At 46.8% G+C, this 22,485-nt stretch overlaps 1 protein-coding gene across 2 annotated transcripts in view; it reads left to right on the top strand.

Annotated features, from left to right (window-relative positions):
* ONECUT3 (one cut homeobox 3) overlaps positions 1-22,485 on the top strand; it is a 57,978-nt gene that overhangs the window by 6,905 nt on the left and 28,588 nt on the right. Inside the window, exon 2 of one of the 2 annotated variants that reach the window (XM_083594709.1) lies at positions 7,053-7,090. The exons of the other annotated variant lie outside the window; for it this stretch is intronic. Coding sequence (XP_083450835.1) covers positions 7,053-7,078 — 26 coding nt within the window. The 3' untranslated portion in view covers positions 7,079-7,090. Of the gene's footprint in view, positions 1-7,052; positions 7,091-22,485 lie in introns of those variants that run through there. 2 annotated transcript variants of the gene reach the window in all.

Below are 22,485 nucleotides of genomic sequence, written 5' to 3'. Positions count from 1 at the left end.
CCAATTAGTTCAACTTAACAAATTTAGCTAAATAATCGTTGAATTTTGTCCATTCTTCCTGATACTCCTCCTCCTTCCAGTCGCGGACTCTTCCGGTTAGATCGGCCAGCTCCGAAAAATCCATCATCTTCATTTGCCATTCTTCCACCTTTGGTAATACTTGGGTTTTCCACTTTTTAGCTAATAAAATCTGAGCAGCAGTTGTGGCATACAAAAATAATTTAACATCTTTTCTTGGGCGATTCCAAACCTGTTATTCCAAGAAGAAAGGCCTCTGGTTTCTTTATAAATGTATATTTCAACTTTTTTTTCAGTTCATTATAAATCTTTTCCCAGAAGTCTTTCACCTTGGGGCAGGTCGAGTGACTTTGCTTTCCCTTCTATCCCGGTTAGTCCAACATCACATGGCGGTGAGTTCCGCAGATAATGAGTGTGTGTGTTGCAGTTTAATGAGTCGAGGAAGCACCCGTTGGCCTTTCCTGGTTCATTCTCGTCCGCCTGAGATGAAAGAACCACTTTTAGTTTTCCATCGTAATTTACCGTATTTTTTGCTCTATAAGACGCACCAGACCATAACACACACCTAGTTTTTGGAGGAGGAAAACAAGGAAAAAAATATTCTGAATCTCAGAAGCCAGAACAGCAAGAGGGATCGCTGTGAGCAAAAGCAGTGATCCCTCTTGCTGTTCTGGCTTCTGGGATAGCTGCGCAACCTGCACTCGCTCCATAAGACGCACACATATTTCCCCTTACTTTTTAGGAGGGGAAAAGTGAGTCTTATAGAGCAAAAAATACGGTATATAAAGCACAAAGCTTTTGTGGCTACCAAAAAGACCTTGAACATACCGTATATAAATGGAATCGCTGTACAATGAAGTAGTAAATTCATGGGGAGGATCCAAACTCCAGATAACCACGAAGAAGACACACATTTTCTAGCACAGCGAAAGAGCAACGTCTGAAGAGCAGGACCCTTGCATGCTCTTTGCAGATATGCCATCACCCAGTTTCTGTTATTAAATATACCAAGAAAAAAGCACACCAAGAACTCAGGCCAATATAAGTTTCAATAGTGGGAGTGGTCGCTACTCACAATTCAATAGTCAACAGAAACAAAAACTAATCCATTCAAAAGTATGTATTACAATAAAGATTACAAACTCAAACAGAGATTGCAAACTCTAACAGAGATTACAAACTCAAACTCAAAGAGATATATATAAAACAATAATTTGCTGCAAAGATTTTGTCCTTTTCACTCGACAGTAATGTTGATCCTTATAATTTATCAACTTGCAGATGGAGACTCAGTTTCAATCACTGAGGAGAAAGCAGGATAGGGTCCTGTTTCGATGTATTCATCTTCATCAGCTAATTTTTAAGTTTGAAGTTTGTAAGTTTGAGGACTTTCGGATAAATATACAGTGGTACCTCGGGTTACATATGCTTCAGGTTACATGCGCTTCAGGTTACAGACTCCACTAACCTGGAAATAGTACCTCGGGTTAAGAACTTTGCTTCAGGATGAGAAAAAAAACCGTGCTCCGGCGGCGCAGCAGCAGCAGGAGGCCCCATTAGCTAAAATGGTGCTTCAGGTTAAGAACAGTTTCAGGTTAAGAACAGACCTCCGGAATGAATTAAGTACTTAACCTGAGGTACCCCTGTATCCTGTTATTCCCTACGTTTCTCAAGGATAACAACTGAAAATAATCAATATTAATAATAATTACATGGGTTGAATCAAATTAAAAGTTCTAAGGCAGCATAGGTAAAGCGACCCCTGACCATTAGGTCCAGTCGCGGGGGTTGTGACGCTCATCTCGCTTTACTGGCCGAGGGAGCCGGTGTACAGCTTCTGGGTCACGTGGCCAGCAGGACTAACCTGCTTCTGGCGAACCAGAGCAGCGCACGGAAACGCCGTTTACCTTCCCGCCGGAGTGGTACCTATTTATCTACTTGCACTTTGACGTGCTTTCGAACTGCTAGGTTGGCAGGAGCAGGGACCGAGCAACGGGAGCTCACCCCGTCATTGCGGGGATTCGAACCGCCGACCTTCTGATCGGCAAGCCCTAGGCTCTGTGGTTTAACCCACAGCGCCCCCCGCATCCCTCATCTAAGGCAGTATATAATCATATAATTCCTCACCTGCGTGACAACGCCATCACCCAGGTTATTACTTGGACCCCAGGAACGGGCCTTTTAAAGCACATTTCAAAATGCAGCCAAAAATTTCTGGCCGCTGCAGTTATTATTATAATTTATTATTTGTACCCCGCCCATCTGGCTGGGTTTCCCCAGCCACTCTGGGCGGCTTCCACAGAGACCAAAAATACACTAAAATGTCACACATTAAAAACCTCCCTGAACAGGGCTGCCTTAAGATGTCTTCTGAATGTCAGGTAGTTGTTTATCGCTTTGACATCTGATGGGAGGGGGTTCCACAGGGCGGGCGCCACCACCGAGAAGGCCCTCTGCCTGGTTCCCTGTAGCTTTGCTTCTCACAATGAGGGAACCGCCAGAAGGCCCAAGGAGCTGGACCTCAGTGTCCGGGCTGAACGATGGGGGTGGAGACGCTCCTTCAGGTATACTGGGCCGAGGTTGTTTAGGGCTTTAAAGGTCAGCACCAACACTTTGAATTGTGCTCGGAAACGTACTGGGAGCCAGTGTAGGTCTTTCAAGACTGGTGTTATGTGGTTTCGGCGGCCGCTCCCAGTCCCCAGTCTGGCTGCTGCATTCTGTATTAGTTGTAGTTTCCGGGTCACCTTCCAAGGCAGCCCCACGTAGAGCGCATTGCAGTAGTCCAAGCGGGAGATAACTAGAGCATGCACCACTCTGGCGAGACAGTCCGCAGGCAGGGAGGGTCTCATCCTGCGTACCAGATGGAGCTGGTAGACAGCTGCCCTGGATACAGAATTGACCTGCGCCTCCATGGACAGCTGTGAGTCCAGAATGACTCCCAGGCTGCACACCTGGTCCTTCAGGGGCACAGTGACCCCATTCAGGACCAGGGAGTCCTCCACACCAGCCCACCCCCTGTCCCCCAAAAAGCAGTACTTCTGTCTTGTCAGGATTCAACCTCACTCCAAAGACTGTGCCACTCCAGAAGTTGCGGAGGCGCTACAGCTCCAACCTCTGGTCCCACTGGCTGAGTCTGTTGGGAGTTGGATAACGCACCATCTCCTGTCAGCGATTATCACAAAATCACAGGGTGGCAAGAGCTGGAAGGGACCCCACCCTCCAATGGGCATCTAGTCTGACCCCCTTGCAAATGCAAGAATATTTTGCCCAGTGCAGGACTCGAACCCAGGGCCCCGAAATGACGAGGAGGATTGGAGAACGCTGATGGGTTCTCCTGTCACCTAGACATGAAGTTCCTGGCAGGATTTGAGATATAAGCAGTGGATTAGTGAAAGAATTAAACGATACTGGAGTTAAGATAGCGAAAACATATTATTTTTATTATGCATTTTGTGGTTTTATATATCTTGGTTTTATTCTGTCAACCGCCCTGAGACCCCACCAGGTGTTTAATATATATATATTTAAGGGTATGATTTAGTTGTGAACACAATCATAATAATGCATTTAGCATTTAGCATATATATATTTTTAAGAGTATGATTTAGTTGGGAACACATGGCATAATAATGCATTTAGCATATTGCCTTTGAGACCTGAAAGATGATCCAAAAAGCTGACAATGTTGTTGGGGGTTTTTTTTAAGCCATAGGATATTGAAATATAAACCAGAACGCCATTAAAACAACAAGAGGTAGTTGTTAAAACATTATAAACTCAGGAAGATAAAAACAGATCATAACCTCAGCAAAAATGCCACCTATGTAAAAAATTCCGCCGAGCTAAAATCTATAGAGACTACTGCTAATGTATTGCAGCGCTAATGTAGTCAGTTGCTTTTTCCAAAATGTTTGTGTTCATGGGAGAGGGTTCAAGTATGATTCAGCTTAAGCAAACCACTTTGGAATCCCATAAAGTTTAAAGGAAGCCTTCTGGGATATAATGGGCCTGCTCCCAGGTCAAAGAGTTATTATGGGCCAGTAACTCTCGCATGGTGCTGTGGGTTAAACCACAGAGCCTAGGGCTTGCCGATCAGAAGGTTGGCGGTTTGAATCCCCGCAATGACGGGGTGAGCTCCCATTGCTCGGTCCCTGCTCCTGCCAACCTAGCAGTTCGAAAGCATGTCAAAGTGCAAGTAGATAAATAGGTACCGCTCCAGCAGAAAGGTAAACGGCGTTTCCGTGCGCTGCTCTGGTTCGCCAGAAGCGGCTTAGTCCTGCTGGCCACATGACCTGGAAGCTGTACGCCGGCTCCCTCGGCCAATGAAGCGAGATGAGCGCCGCAACCCCAGAGTCGGCCATGACTGGACCTAATGGTCAGGGGTCCCTTTACCTTTACCTTTAACTCCACTCAAAGTGGACCCATTGAAATGAGCGGACCTCAGTTAGCCATGTCGGTGAATGCTGGATGCAACCCGCAGTACCTAACTTGACCAAAGACCCATTGGAGTGAATGGGCAGCACTAACTGAACTCCATTGATTTCAAAGGAGGGAAACAGGAAGCAGCCTGGGAGTCATTTTGGACTCACAGCCGTCCATGGAGGCGCAAGTCAATTCTGCTTCCAGGGCTGCTGTCTGCCAGCTCCATCTGGTACGCAGGATGAGACCCTCCCTGCACGCAGACTGTCTGGCCAGAGTGGTGCATGCTCTGGTTATCTCCCGCTTGGACTACTGCCATGCGCTCTACGTGGGGCTACCTTTGAAGGTGACCCAGAAACTGCAACTAATCCAGTATGCGGCAGCCAGACTGGGGACTGGGAGTGGAGACCATAGAACACCAGTCCTGAAAGACCTACATTGGCTCCCAGGACGTTTCCAAGCACAATTCAAAGTGTTGGTGTTTACCTTTAAAGCCCTAAATGGCCTCAAAGGCCCAGTAGACCTGAAGGAGCGTCTCCACCTCCATCGTTCTGCCCAGACACTGAGGTCCAGCTCTGAGGGCCTTCTGGTGATTCCCTCTCTGGAAGAAGCAAGGTTGCAGGGAACCAGGCAGAGGGCCTTCTCGGTGGTGGCGCCTGCCCTGTGGAACGCCCTCCCGTCAGATGTCAAGGAAATAAACAACCACCTGACTTTTAGAAGACATCTGAAGGCGGCCCTGTTTAGGGAAGTTTTTTTATCGTGTTTTTAATATTCTGTTGGGAGCTGCCCAGAGTGGCTGGGAAAACGCAGCCAGATGGGCGGGATATAAATAAAAAATGGAGATGGGATTCAAACCCAAGAGCCTGAGATTAAGAGTCTCAAGCTCTACCAACTGATATGTTTTGATATATATTGCTTTTGTGTCCCATCTCTCCAGTGAAGAGTTTTGGAGAGCTGGACAGTTGATGACACTTGAGCTAGTCTTAATATAGTTTGTTTGTTTGTTTGTTTGTTTGTTTGTTTGTTTGATTGATTGATTGATTGATTGATAGACCGCCCTTCATCATAAGATCTCGGGGCGGCTCACAGAACAAAATACAGGATGAAAAACAAGTAAATAAGTAAAACAAAACAGCAAAAATCTGCTCCCCTTTACAAAGGTTGTAGCCTCAGCCTGATTTGAACGCTATCTCTCTTATCTCTCCCGTCCTTGGAAATAATAATAATAATAATAATTGGAAATTGATCAATTAGCTTTCAATATCAGCTCCTCACAGTCACATTTAGGGTGGTTCAAGAGAAGGCTTAAAAATAAACAAACGTTCAGCATCCCTACTATTTTATTATAAATGTGAAGGGGAAGGGCGGGACGGGGGAAAGCAAATATTTATTAAACACGAATAAGAATAAGGAATTGGACTCGCCTTTTACATCTGAGTTTGGGCTTAATTGGGGGCTCTAGTAATTTAATTCAGAAGGGGCCAGGGAACCTTTGTGCTATGTTGTTGTTGTTTTATCCTTGCAGATGTACTAATCCATAGCTCCAGAACTGCTTTCTGCCAATCCCTGTATATCCCGCAAGACTTATGTCAAAATATTTGTGTGTGTTGTGTTGTGTGTGTGTGTGTTTATGTGAACTTGGCAGGTTCCCCTCACTCTCCCATTGTGTTCACATGGGGTGGAACCTAATACGTATTAGATGATTATTAAGATGAGGGACACGGGTGGCGCTGTGGGTTAAACCACAGAGCCTAGGACTTGCGGATCAGAAGGTTGGCGGTTCGAATCCCCGCAATGACAGGGTGAGCTCCCGTTGCTCGGTCCCTGCTCCTGCCAACCTAGCAGTTCGAAAGCACATCAAGGTGCAAGTAGATAAATAGGTACCGCTCTGGCGGGAAGGGAAACGGCGTTTCCGTGCGCTGCTCTGGTTCGCCAGAAGCGGCTTTGTCATGCTGGCCACGTGACCCGGAAGCTGTACGCCGGATCCCTCGGCCAGTAAAGCGAGATGAGCGCCGCAACCCCAGAGTCGACCACGACTGGACCTAATGGCCAGGGGTCCTTTTACCTTTACCTAATAATATTATTGCAAGAGGAAGCGGCTTACAGCAGAGAAGGGGGTGTTATTAGACAAATTTAGAGGGTCAGGTGGATATCAGCACCATGTTTGCAGACAGTTTTCTTCCAAATAACAATTGCTGAGAACAGCGATGAAGAAATATGATTGCTAGACGTGAGGAAAACAGGCTTTTCATCTGGTCAGTGGCGTAGCGTGGGTTGTCAGCACCCGGGGCAAGGCAAGTAATTTGCGCCCCCTAACCCGTGGATTTTAGTAGGGGCAGAGAGCTGCCAGTGCGAGCGCCCCCCCCAGATGTTGCGCCCGGTGCGGCAGGCCCCCCCTGCACCCCCCACGCTACGCCACTGCATCTGGTCCAGCAAAGTTGCAGGTCCTTAAAGAATTTCAGAGGAGTACTTCTCCCAGCAAAACGTCACACTTATGAAAGCTGAATCTTGACGCATGTGTGTATGTCCCTTTCTAGTGACAGACTTGGACAGTGCAGTCCTATACATATTATTATTATTATTAATAATATTATTAGACCGCCCTATACCTGCAGGTCTCAGGGCTGTTCACAAGACATGAAAACACAGAATACATAACCAAAATGAAAACAACAACCCAATAACGCCATGTCTACTCAGAAGTAACCCTTCTTGAGTCCAATGGGACTCCCAGGGAGGTGTGCCTAGGATTGCATCAAAATCAAAGCAGCCTTTTAAAGGATTTCTTGGAGCAAGGTTCCAAAGACTTTTGAGATGCGTTGCTTTCTGACAGGAGAACTGTGATTTGTATGGTTTTGGTCAGAAGGTGGATTGCAAACAGGAATATTTAATGGCAATGCCATTATTCCAATCTCTTACTTGCACCAAGAGTATCTCCTTACACCTAGTGCGGAGACCCCCAGACTGGAGCCCACAGTCTCTCCAGCCAATGTGTCTACAAGATGGTTATGTCTGTGTAGATTTTCAAAGTAAGACATATACAGGCTCAGTCCAGACCGTCCAAGTGTCCCCATTTCCCGGGAACTGTCCCAAATTTACAGAAGACATCCTGGCATCTCATTCCCGGAATGTCCCACTTTCCCTTAGGACGTCCTATTTTCAGCAGAGAAATGTTGGAGGGTGTAGAGTTATGCAACCCTGGAGCCAAGGAGATAAGTAATTAGACCATGGGTAGGGAAACTAAGGCCCAGGGGCCGGATCCGACCCAATCGCCTTCTCAATCCGGCCCGTGGACGGTTCAGGAATCAGCGTGTTTTTACACGAGTAGAATGTGTGCTTTTATTCAAAATGCATCTCTGGGTTATTTGTGGGGCCTGCCTGGTGTTTGTAAATGAGTAGAATGTGTCCTTTTATTTAAAATGCATCTCTGGGTTATTTGTGGGGCATAGGAATTTGTTCCTTTATTTCTTCCAAAATATAGTCGTCGTCCCCACAAGGTCTGAGGGACAGTGGACTGGACCCCTGCTGAAAAAGTTTGCTGACCCCTGATTACTAGACCTTTAGAAGAGATCTGTACGCAGCCCTGGATAGGGAAGTTTTTAAATGTTTTGTTCTGTTTTTATATATGTTGGAAGCTGCCCAGAGTGGCTGGGGCAACCCAGTCAGATGGGCGGGGTATTATTATTATTATTAGTAGTAGTAGTAGTAGTATTAGTAGTAGTAAAAAAATAAAAAAAATAAAATAAAATAAAATAAAATAAAATAAAATAATAATATAATAAATAAATAAAAACAGTTCTGGAATAGGATGTCCCTATTTTCGTCGGAGAAATGTCAGAGGGTGTGTTCTGCTCTTTCAGATTTTACTTGTGCAGCAGGGATAATAATAATAATAATAATTATAATTTATTATTTGTACCCCGCCCATCTGGCTGGGTTTCCCCAGCCACTCTGGGCGGCTTCCATAGAAACCAAAAATACACTAAAATATCACAGATTAAAAACTTCCCTGAACAGGGCTGCCTTAAGATGTCTTCTGAATGTCAGGTAGTTATTTATCGCTTTGACATCTGATGGGAGGGCGTTCCACAGGGCGGGCGCCACTACCGAGAAGGCCCTCTGCCTGGTTCCCTGTAGCTTTGCTTCTCGCAATGAGGGAACCGCCAGAAGGCCCTCGGCGCTGGACCTCAGCATCCGGGCAGAACGATGGGGGTGGAGACGCTCCTTCAGATGAAGGGAACCAGCCGAAACCCCCAACCCTATCATCCTGAACCCTCAGCGTGGGGGCTGTTGGGAATCTTGAGAAATCCCAAAGGCCATATGGGTCTTTCCTGGTGTAAAGCCTATGAGAACTACCTATGGAGATGATCTTGAGGTGCCACCAGTCTGGAGTTCTAATGGGGAAAGGAGACCCAGGCAGAACAGGGAGTCATTCAGAGATGTTCGGTGGTGGGGCAACCTCTCTTTGAGGGCTGCGATGCAACATGGGGGCGGGGCTGAGGGATCGGGTCCCCACCCCTCCCGGGGCAAAGGCACGTGGCGCTGCTTCTGGTTCAACCTCCAGGGGAGAAGCTTGGAGAACAGGGACTCTTGCAGGGGTGCCTCTTGTAGGACTTCCAGGAGATTCAGAATGACCAAGTCTGCGCTCCAAGAGAGCCAGTTTCCGTCCGAACCTCCCTCCCCTCTCCCCGCAAACCGGTTCCAAACCGGTTTCTGTCTCCCTCAGCGCTTGGAGCCGAAGAGCACACACTCTCCTTTAAAAAAAAAATAAAGTCCAAAGGGATTTGCCAAAAGCCATTTACACCTCCTGCCTAATGAGCGCGTTGGGCAGAGTCCACTTCCTACCGTGTGCCAATGGCAGCGGTCCAACGCTGTGGTTCTTCCAAACTACGAGGCTGCTTGCCTGGCATGGATCTTCAGAGGCGCCTCTCTCAGAAGCCCTGGCGGGGTTCAGAAGGACACGGGTTTCCGGCGGCGCTGTTTCGCACGTGGCGGCGTACACGTGTCGCCCTTGCGCGAAAGTCATCTCCCGTCAAGGGGTGGGTTGGGAGGTTATACTCAGCGAGCCAGCCGTCCTCACTGATAATTCCACATAATTTTAAAGATTTACAAAACAATGGAAAGTGTATGTTTGTGTGTGAGAGCGCGCGCGCTGGGAAACCTATCCAGTTGGGCAGGGTATAAATAATAATAATAATAATAATAATTATTAATAATAATAATTACACTACTACTAAAAACAGATCCAGTTGGTTTCAAATTGTCTGCCGCGGATCCGAGCAGGAGAGAAACAGAAATTATTCTTTTGAATACTCTCTCACAAACACCGTATGCCGATATTTAATATGCATATAATCAACAAACCAGGCATCATCCAGTAAAAAGGGGTATTTTTAAACTCTCTACTGGGGGCGGGGCGTGGATTTAGCTCACGCCAAACCCTTCAGAACTGTGAAACGAATTAGGAAGTAAAGGTTTATTTTTGGCTAGATTAATAAAGGTTTAACATTACCTCGCGTACCCTATTCACCATAATGCAGGATCTGTTTTTTTTTAATGTTGTTTATAAAATTGTAATACACATTTCGCTGCACGCTAGGATAGCCACAAATATATTTTATTTATGATGATGATGATGATTTCTTCTTCCCTTCATTCTTGCTGTACGTGTAAAATCTGAAAGATTAGAACATACCTTCCAACATTTCTCCGATGAAAATAGGGACATCCTATTCCAGAACTACTGATGCTGTATTATTATTATTATTATTATTATTATTATTATTATTATTTTATTAACACCCTGCCCATCTGACTGGGTTTCCCCAGCCACTCTGAGCGGCTTACAGCATATATAAAAACATAATAAAAAAATCAAGCATTTAAAAATAATAATTGTGTTATATAACTCCATAGTGACATCCAGCGCTATTTCTCAACCCCCCCAAAAATGTTTAGGGGTCCTCTCATTTTGGCTCAAGAAAATCACCATTTTATAGTTCAAATCGGGAAAAAGAGATACAATAAATGGACAAAAGTACAATGATTCACAAAATATTTAGGGTACCCCCTGCGTACCCCCAGGGGGGGAAAGCAAGGGTGATAAGGGGGCGGAGCCACACTCGTCGTAGACTTCAATAGGTCTACTTGTCAGGGACTGGCCGGATGAGGAGTGGTTGAGACCTTCACCCCAGGACGCTTCAGGGCAGGAGGGAGATGGAGATAGGATGGACCTAGGATGCTGGTGGTTTGAGACAAGGAGACGCCCCAGAAGAGGAAGCAAAAAGCTGGGCAATAATGGAGGGGAGAAGCTAACAGATGCCTTGTTTCTGACCAGAGGGAGGAGACAGAAGTGATAGAAACAGGAGACCCCATGTCGCTTGAAACCCGTCCTGCTCCTCTAACCAAGCGCTGCCTTCCTTTCTCAGAGCAGTCATTGACACGGGAGAGGGGTGCCCACCCCGGGGCAACAGCTCACACTTCAAGGAGCACAGCCTCCGTGTATTCTGTTTGATCTTCTTCTTCTTCTTCTCCTTCTTCTTCTTCTTCTTCTTCTTCTTCTTCTTCTTCTTCTTCTTCTTCTTCTTCTTCTTCTTCTTCTTCTTCTTCCACGATCCCTCGTAGCCGAGTAAGATTGTCTCCCATAAACACGGTTTTAACAGTGAGTCCATAAGTGACTGTGGAGGCCAATTCTGGATCCACACGTCCTTCCACAGTGGGGACATTAGGTTTCCACGCAGGAGTTGATCATGGCGAGGGTTTGCCAGGCGTGCCTTCCTCTTAGCACGTTTCTCCCTCTTGTCCTGAGTTCGAGTGTCTCCAAAGCCCACGACACCTTTGGTCAAGGCTGTTCTCCAACTGGAGCGCTCGCAGGCCAGTGTTTCCCAGTTGTTGGTGTTTATACTACATTTTTAAATATTTGACGAGAGAGTCTTTGAACCTCTTTTGTTGACTGCCAGCATTACGCTTTCCATTTTTAAGTTCGGAATAGAGCAGTTGTTCTGGAAGGCGATATTCAGGCATCCACACAACATGACCAGTCCAACGAAGTTGATGTTGAAGAATCATCGCTTCGACACTGGAGATCTTTGCTTCTTCCAGTACACTGGCATTTGTTCGCCTGTCTTCCCAAGTGATGTGTTTGATGCCTTTAAAAGGACTGAACAGCCGCTCTCTCTGCGCGTCTGGGTTTACGCAGCAGTTAGCTCCGTGAGCTGTGTGCCGGCTCCCTCTATTATTATGGCTGGATATATATACAACTTTTAAAATTACTGCTCTGTATACCAGGATGTATCCCGCATTTGTCGCAGCGTAACCCAATGAAAGTAAACCCATTAATTTCAGCGGATCTACCCTGAGCTGTTTTTGGTAGGGTACAACCTATGCTATTAACAAATAGTTGCATTGCTATCCAATTAATTTGCAAATAGTTATTTTTGTGTGCATGTGATATATTGTGTGTGTTTTACATATTTGATCCCCCCCCCAAAAAATTTTTATTAGTTTTCCAAATTATTACAAATCATACCGAATCACTTTAATTCAATACGATTTCTTAAAATCAGGTTTCCTGTTGCAAACATATTTGACCTGCGTTATGTTTCTCTCTGTGTGACGCCTCTACAGTACACATAATGCACGTTTGTACAAACAATACGAGTGTATTTTTCCCTCAAAGGTTATCTTCCATACGATATGGTATAAGCGGATTGAGCAAGCTTCGATCCTGGCTTGCTTTTGAATCAGCGTCAAAAGCCTGTTCTGAGTAGTCGTATTTGGATCGGGCAATAGCAGGGGAGCGAAAGGAGTTAAGGAGAGAGATGGAGGAAGGGAGGAAGAAGAAGGAAGGAAGGAAGGAAGGAAGGAAGGAAGGAAGGAAGGAAGGAAGGAAGGAGAGAGAGAGAGAGAGGGCGCGGAATCTATCGGCCCCAGTCCATCCGTGATTTAGAAGCGATCCATACTGGTCTGAAGGGGGAATGGTTGACTTCAACAATGGTAGGATAGTGTCCGCGTGCCTCTGCAGGCGGGCGTCGTGGGGGAAGGCCGTGGGGGGGGGGCGAAGGCCGCGTGGGGGATGTGCCTGGAAGACGCAGAAAGCCCTTTTTTATTTTATAGAGCGTATAGATGCGAGTATATGTCCGTCACTCTCTGCGCGCAAGGGCGAAGATGGGAAAGGAATGTAGCAGGCTTGCTGTGGAATGAGGGAGGGGAAGGAAGGAAAGAGAAAGCGGGAGGAAAGAAAGAGAGAGAGAAAAAGGAAGGAAGGAAGGGAGGAAGGAAGGAAGGAAGAAAACAGGAGGGAGAAAAGGAGCGAGAGAGAAAAAGAGAAAGAAAGGAAGAAGGGGAAATTAAAAAGAATAAAGGAAAAGCGGAAGAAAACTCTAAAAAGCGTGACAGGAGGAGGGGAGGGAGGGAGGGAAGGAGAGGGAAGGAAGGGTGAAGTAGCAAGAAAAAAGGAAGAGAAAGAAAGAAGCGAGGGACGAAGGGGAAACGAAAAAGAATAAAAAGGGAAAAGAACGAAGATGGAGGGAAAAACGAAAAAGAAAGGAAGGAAGGAAGGAAGGAAGGAAGGAAAAGGGAACAGGAAAGAGAGAGAAGGGGAAATAAAAAGAAGGGGGGTTTATAATTAGGGGACACGTGTGTGTGTGTGTGTGTGTGTGTGTGTGTGTTCACGCGGGCCCTTGGTTTCACACGGAGCCCTGTTCCCTACTCGTCCTCCGCCCGGGCCTTTGTCTCCGCGGGGTCCCGAGCCTCTCCGCCGAAGCCCGGCTCCTTCTCCGCCCCGGGGGACGCGCGGAGGCAGAATCGGCGCTGTGCGCCCCTCCCGGATCCTGGCCTTTCTCTCCCCCCGCCGCCTCCCTCTTTCCCAAAGTGTCTGAGCGGATTATTTATGGGGGGCGAAGCGGTATTCATACGTATTTAGAGTAATTCCGCCAGTGTTTAATTAGGAAGGGCGAGTGGCGTCCTTTAGTTCCAGTCAATGCCCTATTGAAAAGCAGTTAATAGCGATGCAAATTGTGCCTCTGTCTTTACAAGGCTCTGGTAAATAAAGATTTAAACACTGGCCACAATTGGCTCCTTAAGTACCCCTGTTGTTCGCACTAATTGAGCCGTCGGTGTTTTATTTCCCCACCCCAACAAATAAATAATAATTTAAAAGGAGGAGGAGATAGAGCGGCAGGCGACGGCAAGTCCTACTCCGAGAAGGAGGAAAGGCCCGTGGAGATCAATGGTGGTGATCTCCCCGCTTGGACTACTGCAATGCGCTCTCCGTGGGGCTCCCTTTGAAGGTGACTTTTGTTGTTGTTTAGTCGTTTAGTCGTGTCCGCCTCTTGGTGACCCCCTGGACCAGAGCACGCCAGGCACTCCTGTCTTCCACTGCCTCCCGCAGTTTGGTCAAACTCATGCTGGTAGCTTCGAGAACACCGTCCAACCATCTCGTCCTCTGTCGTCCCCTTCTCCTTGTGCCCTCCATCTTTCCCAACATCAGGGTCTTTTCCAGGGAGCCTTCTCTTCTCAGGAGGTGGCCAAAGTCTTGGAGCCTCAGCTTCAGGATCTGTCCTTCCAGTGAGCACTCGGGGCTGATTTCCTTCAGAACGGAGAGGTTTGATCTTCTCGCAGTCCATGGGACTCTCAAGAGTCTCCTCCAGCACCAGAATTCAAAAGCATCCATTCTTCGGCGATCAGCCTTCTTGATGGTCCAGCTCTCCCTTCCATACATCACTACTGGGAAAACCAGAGCTTTAACTATACGGACCTTTGTTGGCTGAAGGTGACTAGGAAGCTACAACTAATCCAGATTGTGGCAGCTAGACTGGGGACTGGGGCCATATATAAAACCGGTCCTGAAAGACCTACATTGGCTTTCCGAGCACAATTCAAAGTGTTGGTGCTGACCTTGAAAGCCCTAAACGGCCCAGTTTACCTGAAGGAGCGTCTCCATCCCCATCGTCCAGCCCTGATACTGACGTCCATCTCCTGAGGTCCTTCTGGCGGTTCCCTGCCTGCGAGAAGTGAGGTTACAGGGAACCAGGCAGAGGTTCTTCTTGGTGGTGGCACCAGCCCTGTGGAACGCCCTCCTGTCAGATGTCAAGAAAATAAACAACTGTCTGACTTTTAGAAGACATCTGAAGGCAGCCCTGTATGGCGAGGTTTCTAATGTCTGACGTTTTATTATGTTTTTATACATACTGGAAATCGCCCAGATGGGAAAGTCAGAGAGCCAGTATGGTGAGGGGGTTAGAGCGACCTACTGGGACCTGAGAGACCTGGGTTCAAATCTCTGCTTGTCCCTGAAGGTCACCGGGTGTGACTTTAGGCCAGTTACTACCTCACAGGGTTGTTTGTAGGGATTGTGTTTGGAGGGACGGGAGAACCATGCACAGTGGGATATAAATGCAATGTAAATGCATTTTTAAAATGCATTGCATGGGTTGGACTAGATGACCACTGGGGAACCCCTTCCGACTTACCATTCTGTGAAGTAATTAAAAGGTGACACCTGGCTTGAGAGCACTACATGTGAAAAGAATCTAGGAGTCTTGGTTGACCACAAACTTGACATGAGCTAACAGTGTGACGCGGCAGCTAAAAAAGCCAATGCAATTCTGGGCTGCATCAATAGGAGCATAGCATCTAGATCAAGGGAAGTAATAGTGCCACTGTATTCTGCTCTGGTCAGACCTCACCTGGAGTACTGTGTCCAGTTCTGGGCACCACAGTTCAAGAAGGACACTGACAAACTGGAACGTGTCCAGAGGAGGGCAACCAAAATGGTCAAAGGCCTGGAAACGATGCCTTATGAGGAACGGCTGAGGGAGCTGGGCATGTTTAGCCTGGAGAAGAGGAGGTTAAGGGGTGATATGATAGCCATGTTCAAATATATAAAAGGATGTCACATAGAGGAGGGAGAAAGGTTGTTTTCTGCTGCTCCAGAGAAGCGGACACGGAGCAATGGATCCAAACTACAAGAAAGAAGATTCCCCCTAAACATTAGGAAGAACTTCCTGACAGTAAGAGCTGTTTGACAGTGGAATTTGCTGCCAAGGAGTGTGGTGGAGTCTCCTTCTTTGGAGGTCTTTAAGCAGAGGCTTGACAACCATATGTCAGGAGTGCTCTGATGGTGTTTCCTGCTTGGCAGGGGGTTGGACTCGATGGCCCTTGTGGTCTCTTCCAACTCTATGATTCTATGATTCTAAAATGAAAGCCACCTTGGAGAGCTTGCCAGCAAGCTAGCAGTCCTACTGGTTGAAGCCAACTCTAGAGTAGTCCCGTTGAAAAATCGACAAGCCTAAATCAGGCTCGCCCCATTTCACGTCAACCGGTCTACTCCGTGTAGGGCTTAAGGTTGGGCGCCTTGCTGCTGCGCCTTTAAGGAAGAACTTCTGGTTTTCCGACTCTTGAGCTGAAGATTTCATCATTCCTTAAGGAGAGAAAGCAAAACCGAATAAGCGCGTGTCGGGAATGACTCCTGCCCGGGTAGGACCACGTCGCTGCCCTCCTGAAACCCTCCTGCTCCGTCCCAGCTGAGGGGGTGTGTGTGTGATAAATGCGCTCTGCACACGCTCATGTGCACCGCTGCCCAGTAGGCGCCAGGAAATGCTCTCCGGTTTTTAAAGAGCCGGATGTCTAAGCAGAAATAGACAGGAAAAGGACGGTGGCGGTCGACCCCTCCTCACAATAACAGTGGTTATGCCCGGTGTTAGTCATGCTCAGAGAAATGTAAGACAATTTAAAGCACACACACACACACACACACACACACACACACCTTCCAGAATCCTGGGAACTGTAGCGGACTCTTCAGAGTGCTACAGTTTCCAGAACCATTTACAAACTGCAGTTTCCAGGATTTAAATATATGGTGTGTGCACAGCCTAATTTAGGTCCCTTGCTCTGAGATTAATAATAATAATAATAATAATAATAATAATAATAATATAATAATAAACAGAGCTTCAATGTCCACAGTGCTATACAGAGCGCAGTTTTCTCGCAAGTAAGCACGGCGTGCAATGCATCTTAATCCCATAAAAGTCTGTTAAGCGTTGGGGTCTTTCAGTGGGGAAACGAAGGACCCGATCCAACCAAAATAAAGCCCTTTCGAAACGCAATGGCCTTGATTTTCTTTTTTTTAAAAAAGGGGGGCGGCTTAACAGACCGATCACAACGCTTTGCTTACTCGCAAGTAAGCCTTACCGAGCGCGACGAGGCTTACGCCTAAGTAAGAAAGTGCTGGAACGCGGTCTTCGCCTCTTGGACGCAACTGAATGTGGAAGAGAACGCAGCCTTTGTTTCATTATCTTTGTGTTTCGCTGTTGACTCTCGAAAACGTAAATCGAGGGAGACACAAAAATTGGCGACGATCGTGGGCCAGCAATATTATATTTGGGTGTTTTTAATCCGGGACGGGAGGGAAAGGAATAATCGTTTGAAGCTTGTCGCGCGCTCTAAGCGGAGTGAAACCGAACCTCCGCGTTTGGTAGGCACGGTCTTCGATGTTTTAAATAAATTGAATTGCATCCGTTTGGATGTCGCCGTCTTGTAATTCGAACAAGCAAAAAAACCCAATGAATTATTGTTATTATTATTTAGTATTTATTTATAGGGTTATACACAGTCAGCTTGCCTTGAATATTGGTGACCTGGGGTTGCATCTAAGTCCTGATTACAGCCAGGTAAACTGAAATTAAAGGGCAGGTCCATCAATTTCAATAGGTCTGCTCTGAATTTGGTCAATGTTAATGGTATCATAGAACTGTAGAATTGGAAGGGAATCTTTGTTGCATGCAGCAAGCTAACAGCACCAAGAATATAGTGTTTTTAGATAGATAGATAGATAGATAGATAGATAGATGATAGATAGTTTGGTAATCAATACATATATATCGCCTAAGAGCCCTTTCTATTCATATTTACTTGGGAGTAAGTGTATTCTACCTAGCTTACCCCCAGAGGAAGTTGTAGTCCACCCGACATCATCATCATCATCATCATCATTTCATTATTTATACCCCGCCCATCTGGCTGGGCTTCCCCAGCCACTCTGGGCGGCTTCCAAAAAAATATTAAAATACTGTAATACATCAAACATTAAAAACTTCCCTAAACAGGGCTGCCTTCAGATGTCTCCTAAAAGTCTGGTAGCTGTTGTTCTCTTTGACATCTGGTGGGAGGGCGTTCCACAGGGAAGGCGCCACTACCGAGAAGGCCCTTACATACATTTAAAGCGCACACCTCAAATGTTGGGAACTGTAGTTCTTTAATTTTGGGGTGTGTGTGTTAAACTACAGCTCACAGGATTCTGGGGAGAGATGTGTTTTTTCGAACAGTACGATGTGCACACAGAAATCAGGGAACAGGTTGTTTGGTGAGACAAGGAGAATAGGATCCGAGTCGTGTTTGTGTGGGAAGGAAGGTTGGGAATAAATATAATCTGGTGAGGAAGGCAGGGGCGCTGGAAGAAAATGACAGTATTTGAAATTAGTAGGTTCCAGAGTCATTTATCTTGGAGACGACTGAATTTGAGAATGGGGTGGGTGTTGTTTCAGTTTCTAGGGAATCCGTGCTGACCTATCCTAGCTGCGTTTTCTTTCATGCCACCCTCTGGAAAAACCCGGTGGAATCCTGCGTCTGCCCTGAGAGTCTTAACAGGCGGTTTCAGATGCGTTTACTCGGAAGTAAAGGCCCGTCGTTATCAAGCCAATCGCTTGCCAAAGGCGTCAGGACAGCCGCTTCGGTATTTTGGGAACGCAGAGCTTCCATCTCGAATAAAAAACAATTTTCATTTCGGATGAAATAATTTTCTTGGGTGTGCCGGGGGGCCGGGCGGTATTCGTAAATTGGGTTTTTAAGGCAAATTGGGAAACCGTTCCTAGTTCCCAGACACGTTTCCTCCCCCACAACTGAAACAAAACATTAAATCCCCAACCCAAGTAAAATCAATTATTAAATTTGCAGAGGCTGTTCATTGATTTGAGACTAGGTGTTGCCTGAAACCTTAAAAAAAAATAGCAGCCTAAGACCTAACCCGAAAATCGCAGCTAAAATGAGCGAGGAACGTGTGGATCGTGACCAACTCCATTTTACTCAGACCCAGTGAAAACAGCAGTTTATCAAGTTTATCGTGTGGATTTGTTTCAGCGGGTCTACTCGGCGTAGGTTTTACTAGGACACAGCTTATTTACGGGGGTTGGGGTGGGGGAATCGATATAACGCCCTATTTTAAGAGAAGGGGAAAAGCAAGATTGTAAACATTAAAACCAAAAGTTAAAACAGCCACAATTAATAATGGGTGCTGTGCTTTGCTTCTGTTTATTTAAGATACGATTAAATTAAGAGAGACTTTGGCGTTTGCTCGCCACTATTCTCCTCCTAGGGCCGGCGGGTAGATATAAATCAAATATTTTTATTTACTTGTTCATTTTGACCACAAACACCACTACTAGAGACAGGAAAGGCTAATGGTTTAAAAATGCATTTTAGGAGTGAGACAGTGGTATTTTTTCTGGGCAAAACCGGATTTAACAAACCGGCTCAGCCGGAATTCGTGGAGTCCGAGCCTCGGCGCGTTTACTTGGGAGTAAGTCTCAGTGAACTCGTTGGTTTTGGGTAGACACGCGCAGGATTTAGGGAAGTACACAAGGAGAGGTTTTCGGGAGCCAAACGGGATCCTCGCCCACGAAGTCAGATAATTCTGACGACTCTAAGATGGTCATTTGCAGGCTTAAGACTGGGAAAGGAAGGTGAAAGGGAAAGAGATGGGGAGGTTAGAGAGGGAAAGTTGCTGGCAAAGGAAGGGGCAAAATATGTGTGAGAGAGAGAGAAAGGGAGAGAGAGAATGGGAGAGAGAATGAAAAAGAGAATAAGAGAGAGAACGAGAGACAGAATGTAGAGAATGAGAGAGAAAGAATGGAGAGAGGAAATGAGAGAATGAAGAGGGAAAATGAAAGAGAGAATGAAAGAGAGGGAATGGAGAGAGAAAGAATGAAAGAGGGGAGAGAATGAAAGAGAAAAGAAAGAGAGAATGAAAGAGAGAAGGGGAGAGAATGAAAGAGGAGAGAATGAAAAAGAGAATGAGAATGAAAAAGAGAGCATGAGAATGAAAGAGAGAAGGAGAGAATGAAAGAGAAAAGAGAGAGAGAATGAAAGAGAGAGAGAGTGAGAGAATGAAAGAGGAAAGAATGAAAGAGAAAAGAGAGAGAGAATGAGAGAGAGAATGAAAGAAAGAGAATGGAGAGAGAGAGAGAGAGAGAGAGAATGAAAGAGAATAGAGAGAATGAAAGAAAGAGAGAATGAAAGAGAGAGGATGGGGAGAGAGATTGGGGCGGGGGGAGTGCCTGCAAAGGAAAGGAGCGAAATGAGGGCGCTGTATGAGGGAGGGGGGAATCACAGAGAGGGGGTAGCAGTAGCAGGAAAAACGGGGTGGATGGGGAAAGGAATTACAAAGAAATTCGGGATAGGGGGGGGAGATGGGAAATGAGACAGGAGAAGAACCTTCGAACCGAGGGGGAAAGGCAGGAGGAGATTCAAAGGAACGAGGCGGGGGGGGGGCGTGGAGAAGGGGGGAAAAGGAAGGAAGGAGACAGGAACGAAAGGAAGTTAAGAAACAAAAAAGAAAGGAAGAGCGTTTCTTTTGCTGGCGCCCAGCCCTCTCTGCGAGGGGCCGGCCGACCTCTCCTCTCGGCCCGGCTCCCATTTCCCTGATTGCATTTAAACGCGTCATTATCCAGAGCGAGGACTCTCGGAGGTGGGGGGCGTCCCTGGCCGCTCCGATCCTCATCGATTCCTATCCCTAATTCATCACCGTCTCTCCCCGATCGATCCGTCCGCCCCTGCCTGCCTGCCGTAGATATACAGCTTCGACCCCAACCACCAACTCCCCGTCGCCTCCTTCCCCAGTTTCTCCGCGCGCAGTGCTTCCCAACGTGGCGCCGGGGGCCAATCCGGAGTGAGACCGGTTTGGGAAAAGGAGCTGCTGTGTTTTACTGCTCCTCCTCAGGGTTGCAAGCCTCCCTAAACAGGGCTGCCTTCAGATGTCTTCTAAAAGTCAGACAGTTGTTTATTTCCTTGACATCTGATGGGAAGGTGTTCCACAGGGCAGGCGCCACCACCAAGAAGGCCCTCTGCCTGGTTCCCTGTAACTTCGCTTCTCGCAGTGAGGAAACCGCCAGAAGGCCCTCAGAGCTGGACCTCAGTGTCCGGGCAGAATGATGGGGGTGGAGACGCTCCTTCAGGGATACCTGTGTACGTCTTCTAGGTCTCTGGCTCCCTCGGCCAGTAAAGCGAGATGAGCGCCGCAACCCCAGAGTCGTCCGCGACTGGACCTAATGCTCAGGGGTCCCTTTACCTTTAATAGGTATCTAAAGCCATTTGCACATAACAAAATATGTATTTTATCAAAGTGATTTGTTTTTTATCTTATTTTTTAGAAATGTACATCCAGTGGTTTTTTTCCTTTAATTTTTTTGCGGGGGCCCAAGACAGTGAGGCCCTAAGGTATAGCTTGTTTAGCTTATACGTAAATCCTGCACTGGCTCTGCTCACTATTCCTACGTCATGAATGGTCGATGTCGCCATTCAATCACAGCCAGTCCGTCCTTTGAAAAATAAGACCTTAGATAGATGGCTATCTTGCCCCAAAATGGCAACCGGACATTCCATTTGTGGGAATCTTGTGGACAGTAGGAGGTAAAGGTAAAGGGACCCCTGACCATTAGGTCCAGTCGTGAACGACTCTGGGGTTGCGGTGCTCATCTCGCTTTACTGGCCAAGGGAGCCGGCGTACAGCTTCCAGGTCATGTGGCCAGCAGGACTAAGCCGCCTCTGGCGAACCAGAGCAGCGCACGGAAATGCCGTTTACCTTCCCGCTGGAGTGGTACCTATTTATCTACTTGCACTTGCTTTCGAACTGCTAGGTTGGCAGGAGCAGGGACCGAGCAACGGGAACTCACCCCGTCGCAGGGATTCGAACCGCCGACCTTCTGATCCTAGGCTCTGTGGTTTAACCCACAGCGCCACCCACGTCCCTGACATTCCCCTGCATATTGCAGGAAGCTAGTTGTTAGATTCGTTTGAATCTCTTGAGTTGATTGGATTGTTCCCGGTAAATTCCCCTTTAATCCCTCTTAAAAAGAATAAAGGCACAACAGCCTTCTCTTAAAAGTAATAAGAGGTTTACTTACATTCAGTTCACAGTTTGATCCTGGAGGCAGGCTTTAGCTTGTAGTTACAGAAGAGAGTGTGGGTTCATCCCATATGGGGACTGAGCCCATGTGCTGTTGGTTGAGAGCCAGCAGACAGCAAAAGAACATCAAAATGGAACAAGGCGAAACAGAAAAAGGAGAAGGGTCAAGAGAGGAAGATGGCTGTGTGACCAGCCCTTTTACGGGGTCTCGCTGTGGGATGTGATAACATAAGTAGCAGTCAAGTACAACATTCCTTGTTTTCCTAGAGTGGCCATGCTGGGGAATGTTTGGTCCAGTCAGTCGAAAACTTCCTGTTTCCTTCTGGTTGGAGCATCCTTGCTTTGCATGTGACTAGAGGTGGGCGTGACCTCACCTGTCCAGGTAACAAAAGGACAAGGCACACAGCACTCTCTTTCTCTTTTTGACTTCCTCCGTCATTGGAGAAGCTTTTAGCTAGAAATGCTCTTTCAGCCAACAGAGGACACTGGGATTCTCCCCATATGGGATAGATCTACATGTACAGTGGTACCTCGGGTTACAGACGCTTCAGGTTACAGATTCCGCTAACCCGGAAATAGTACCTCGAGTTAAGAACTTTGCTTCAGGATGAGAACACAAATCGTGCTCCGGCGGCGGCGCGGCAGTGGGAGGCCCCATTAGCTAAAGTGGTGCTTCAGGTTAAGAACAGTTTCAGGTTAAGAACAGACCTCCGGAATGAATTAAGTACTTAACCCGAGGTACCACTGTATATACTTTGTAACTAAGTCTGCCTGCAGGGATCCAACTGTGAATTGATGACGTGAGTAAACTTCTTTTATATACTTCACACAAGATTGTGGCATGTTTATTCTTTTAAGAGGGA

This window comes from Podarcis filfolensis, assembly GCF_964270895.1.
Source record: "Podarcis filfolensis genome assembly, chromosome: 18".
Taxonomy (NCBI): domain Eukaryota; kingdom Metazoa; phylum Chordata; class Lepidosauria; order Squamata; family Lacertidae; genus Podarcis; species Podarcis filfolensis.
Note: the sequence above shows the minus strand (reverse complement) of the source record. Positions and strands in the feature narration are given on the sequence as shown.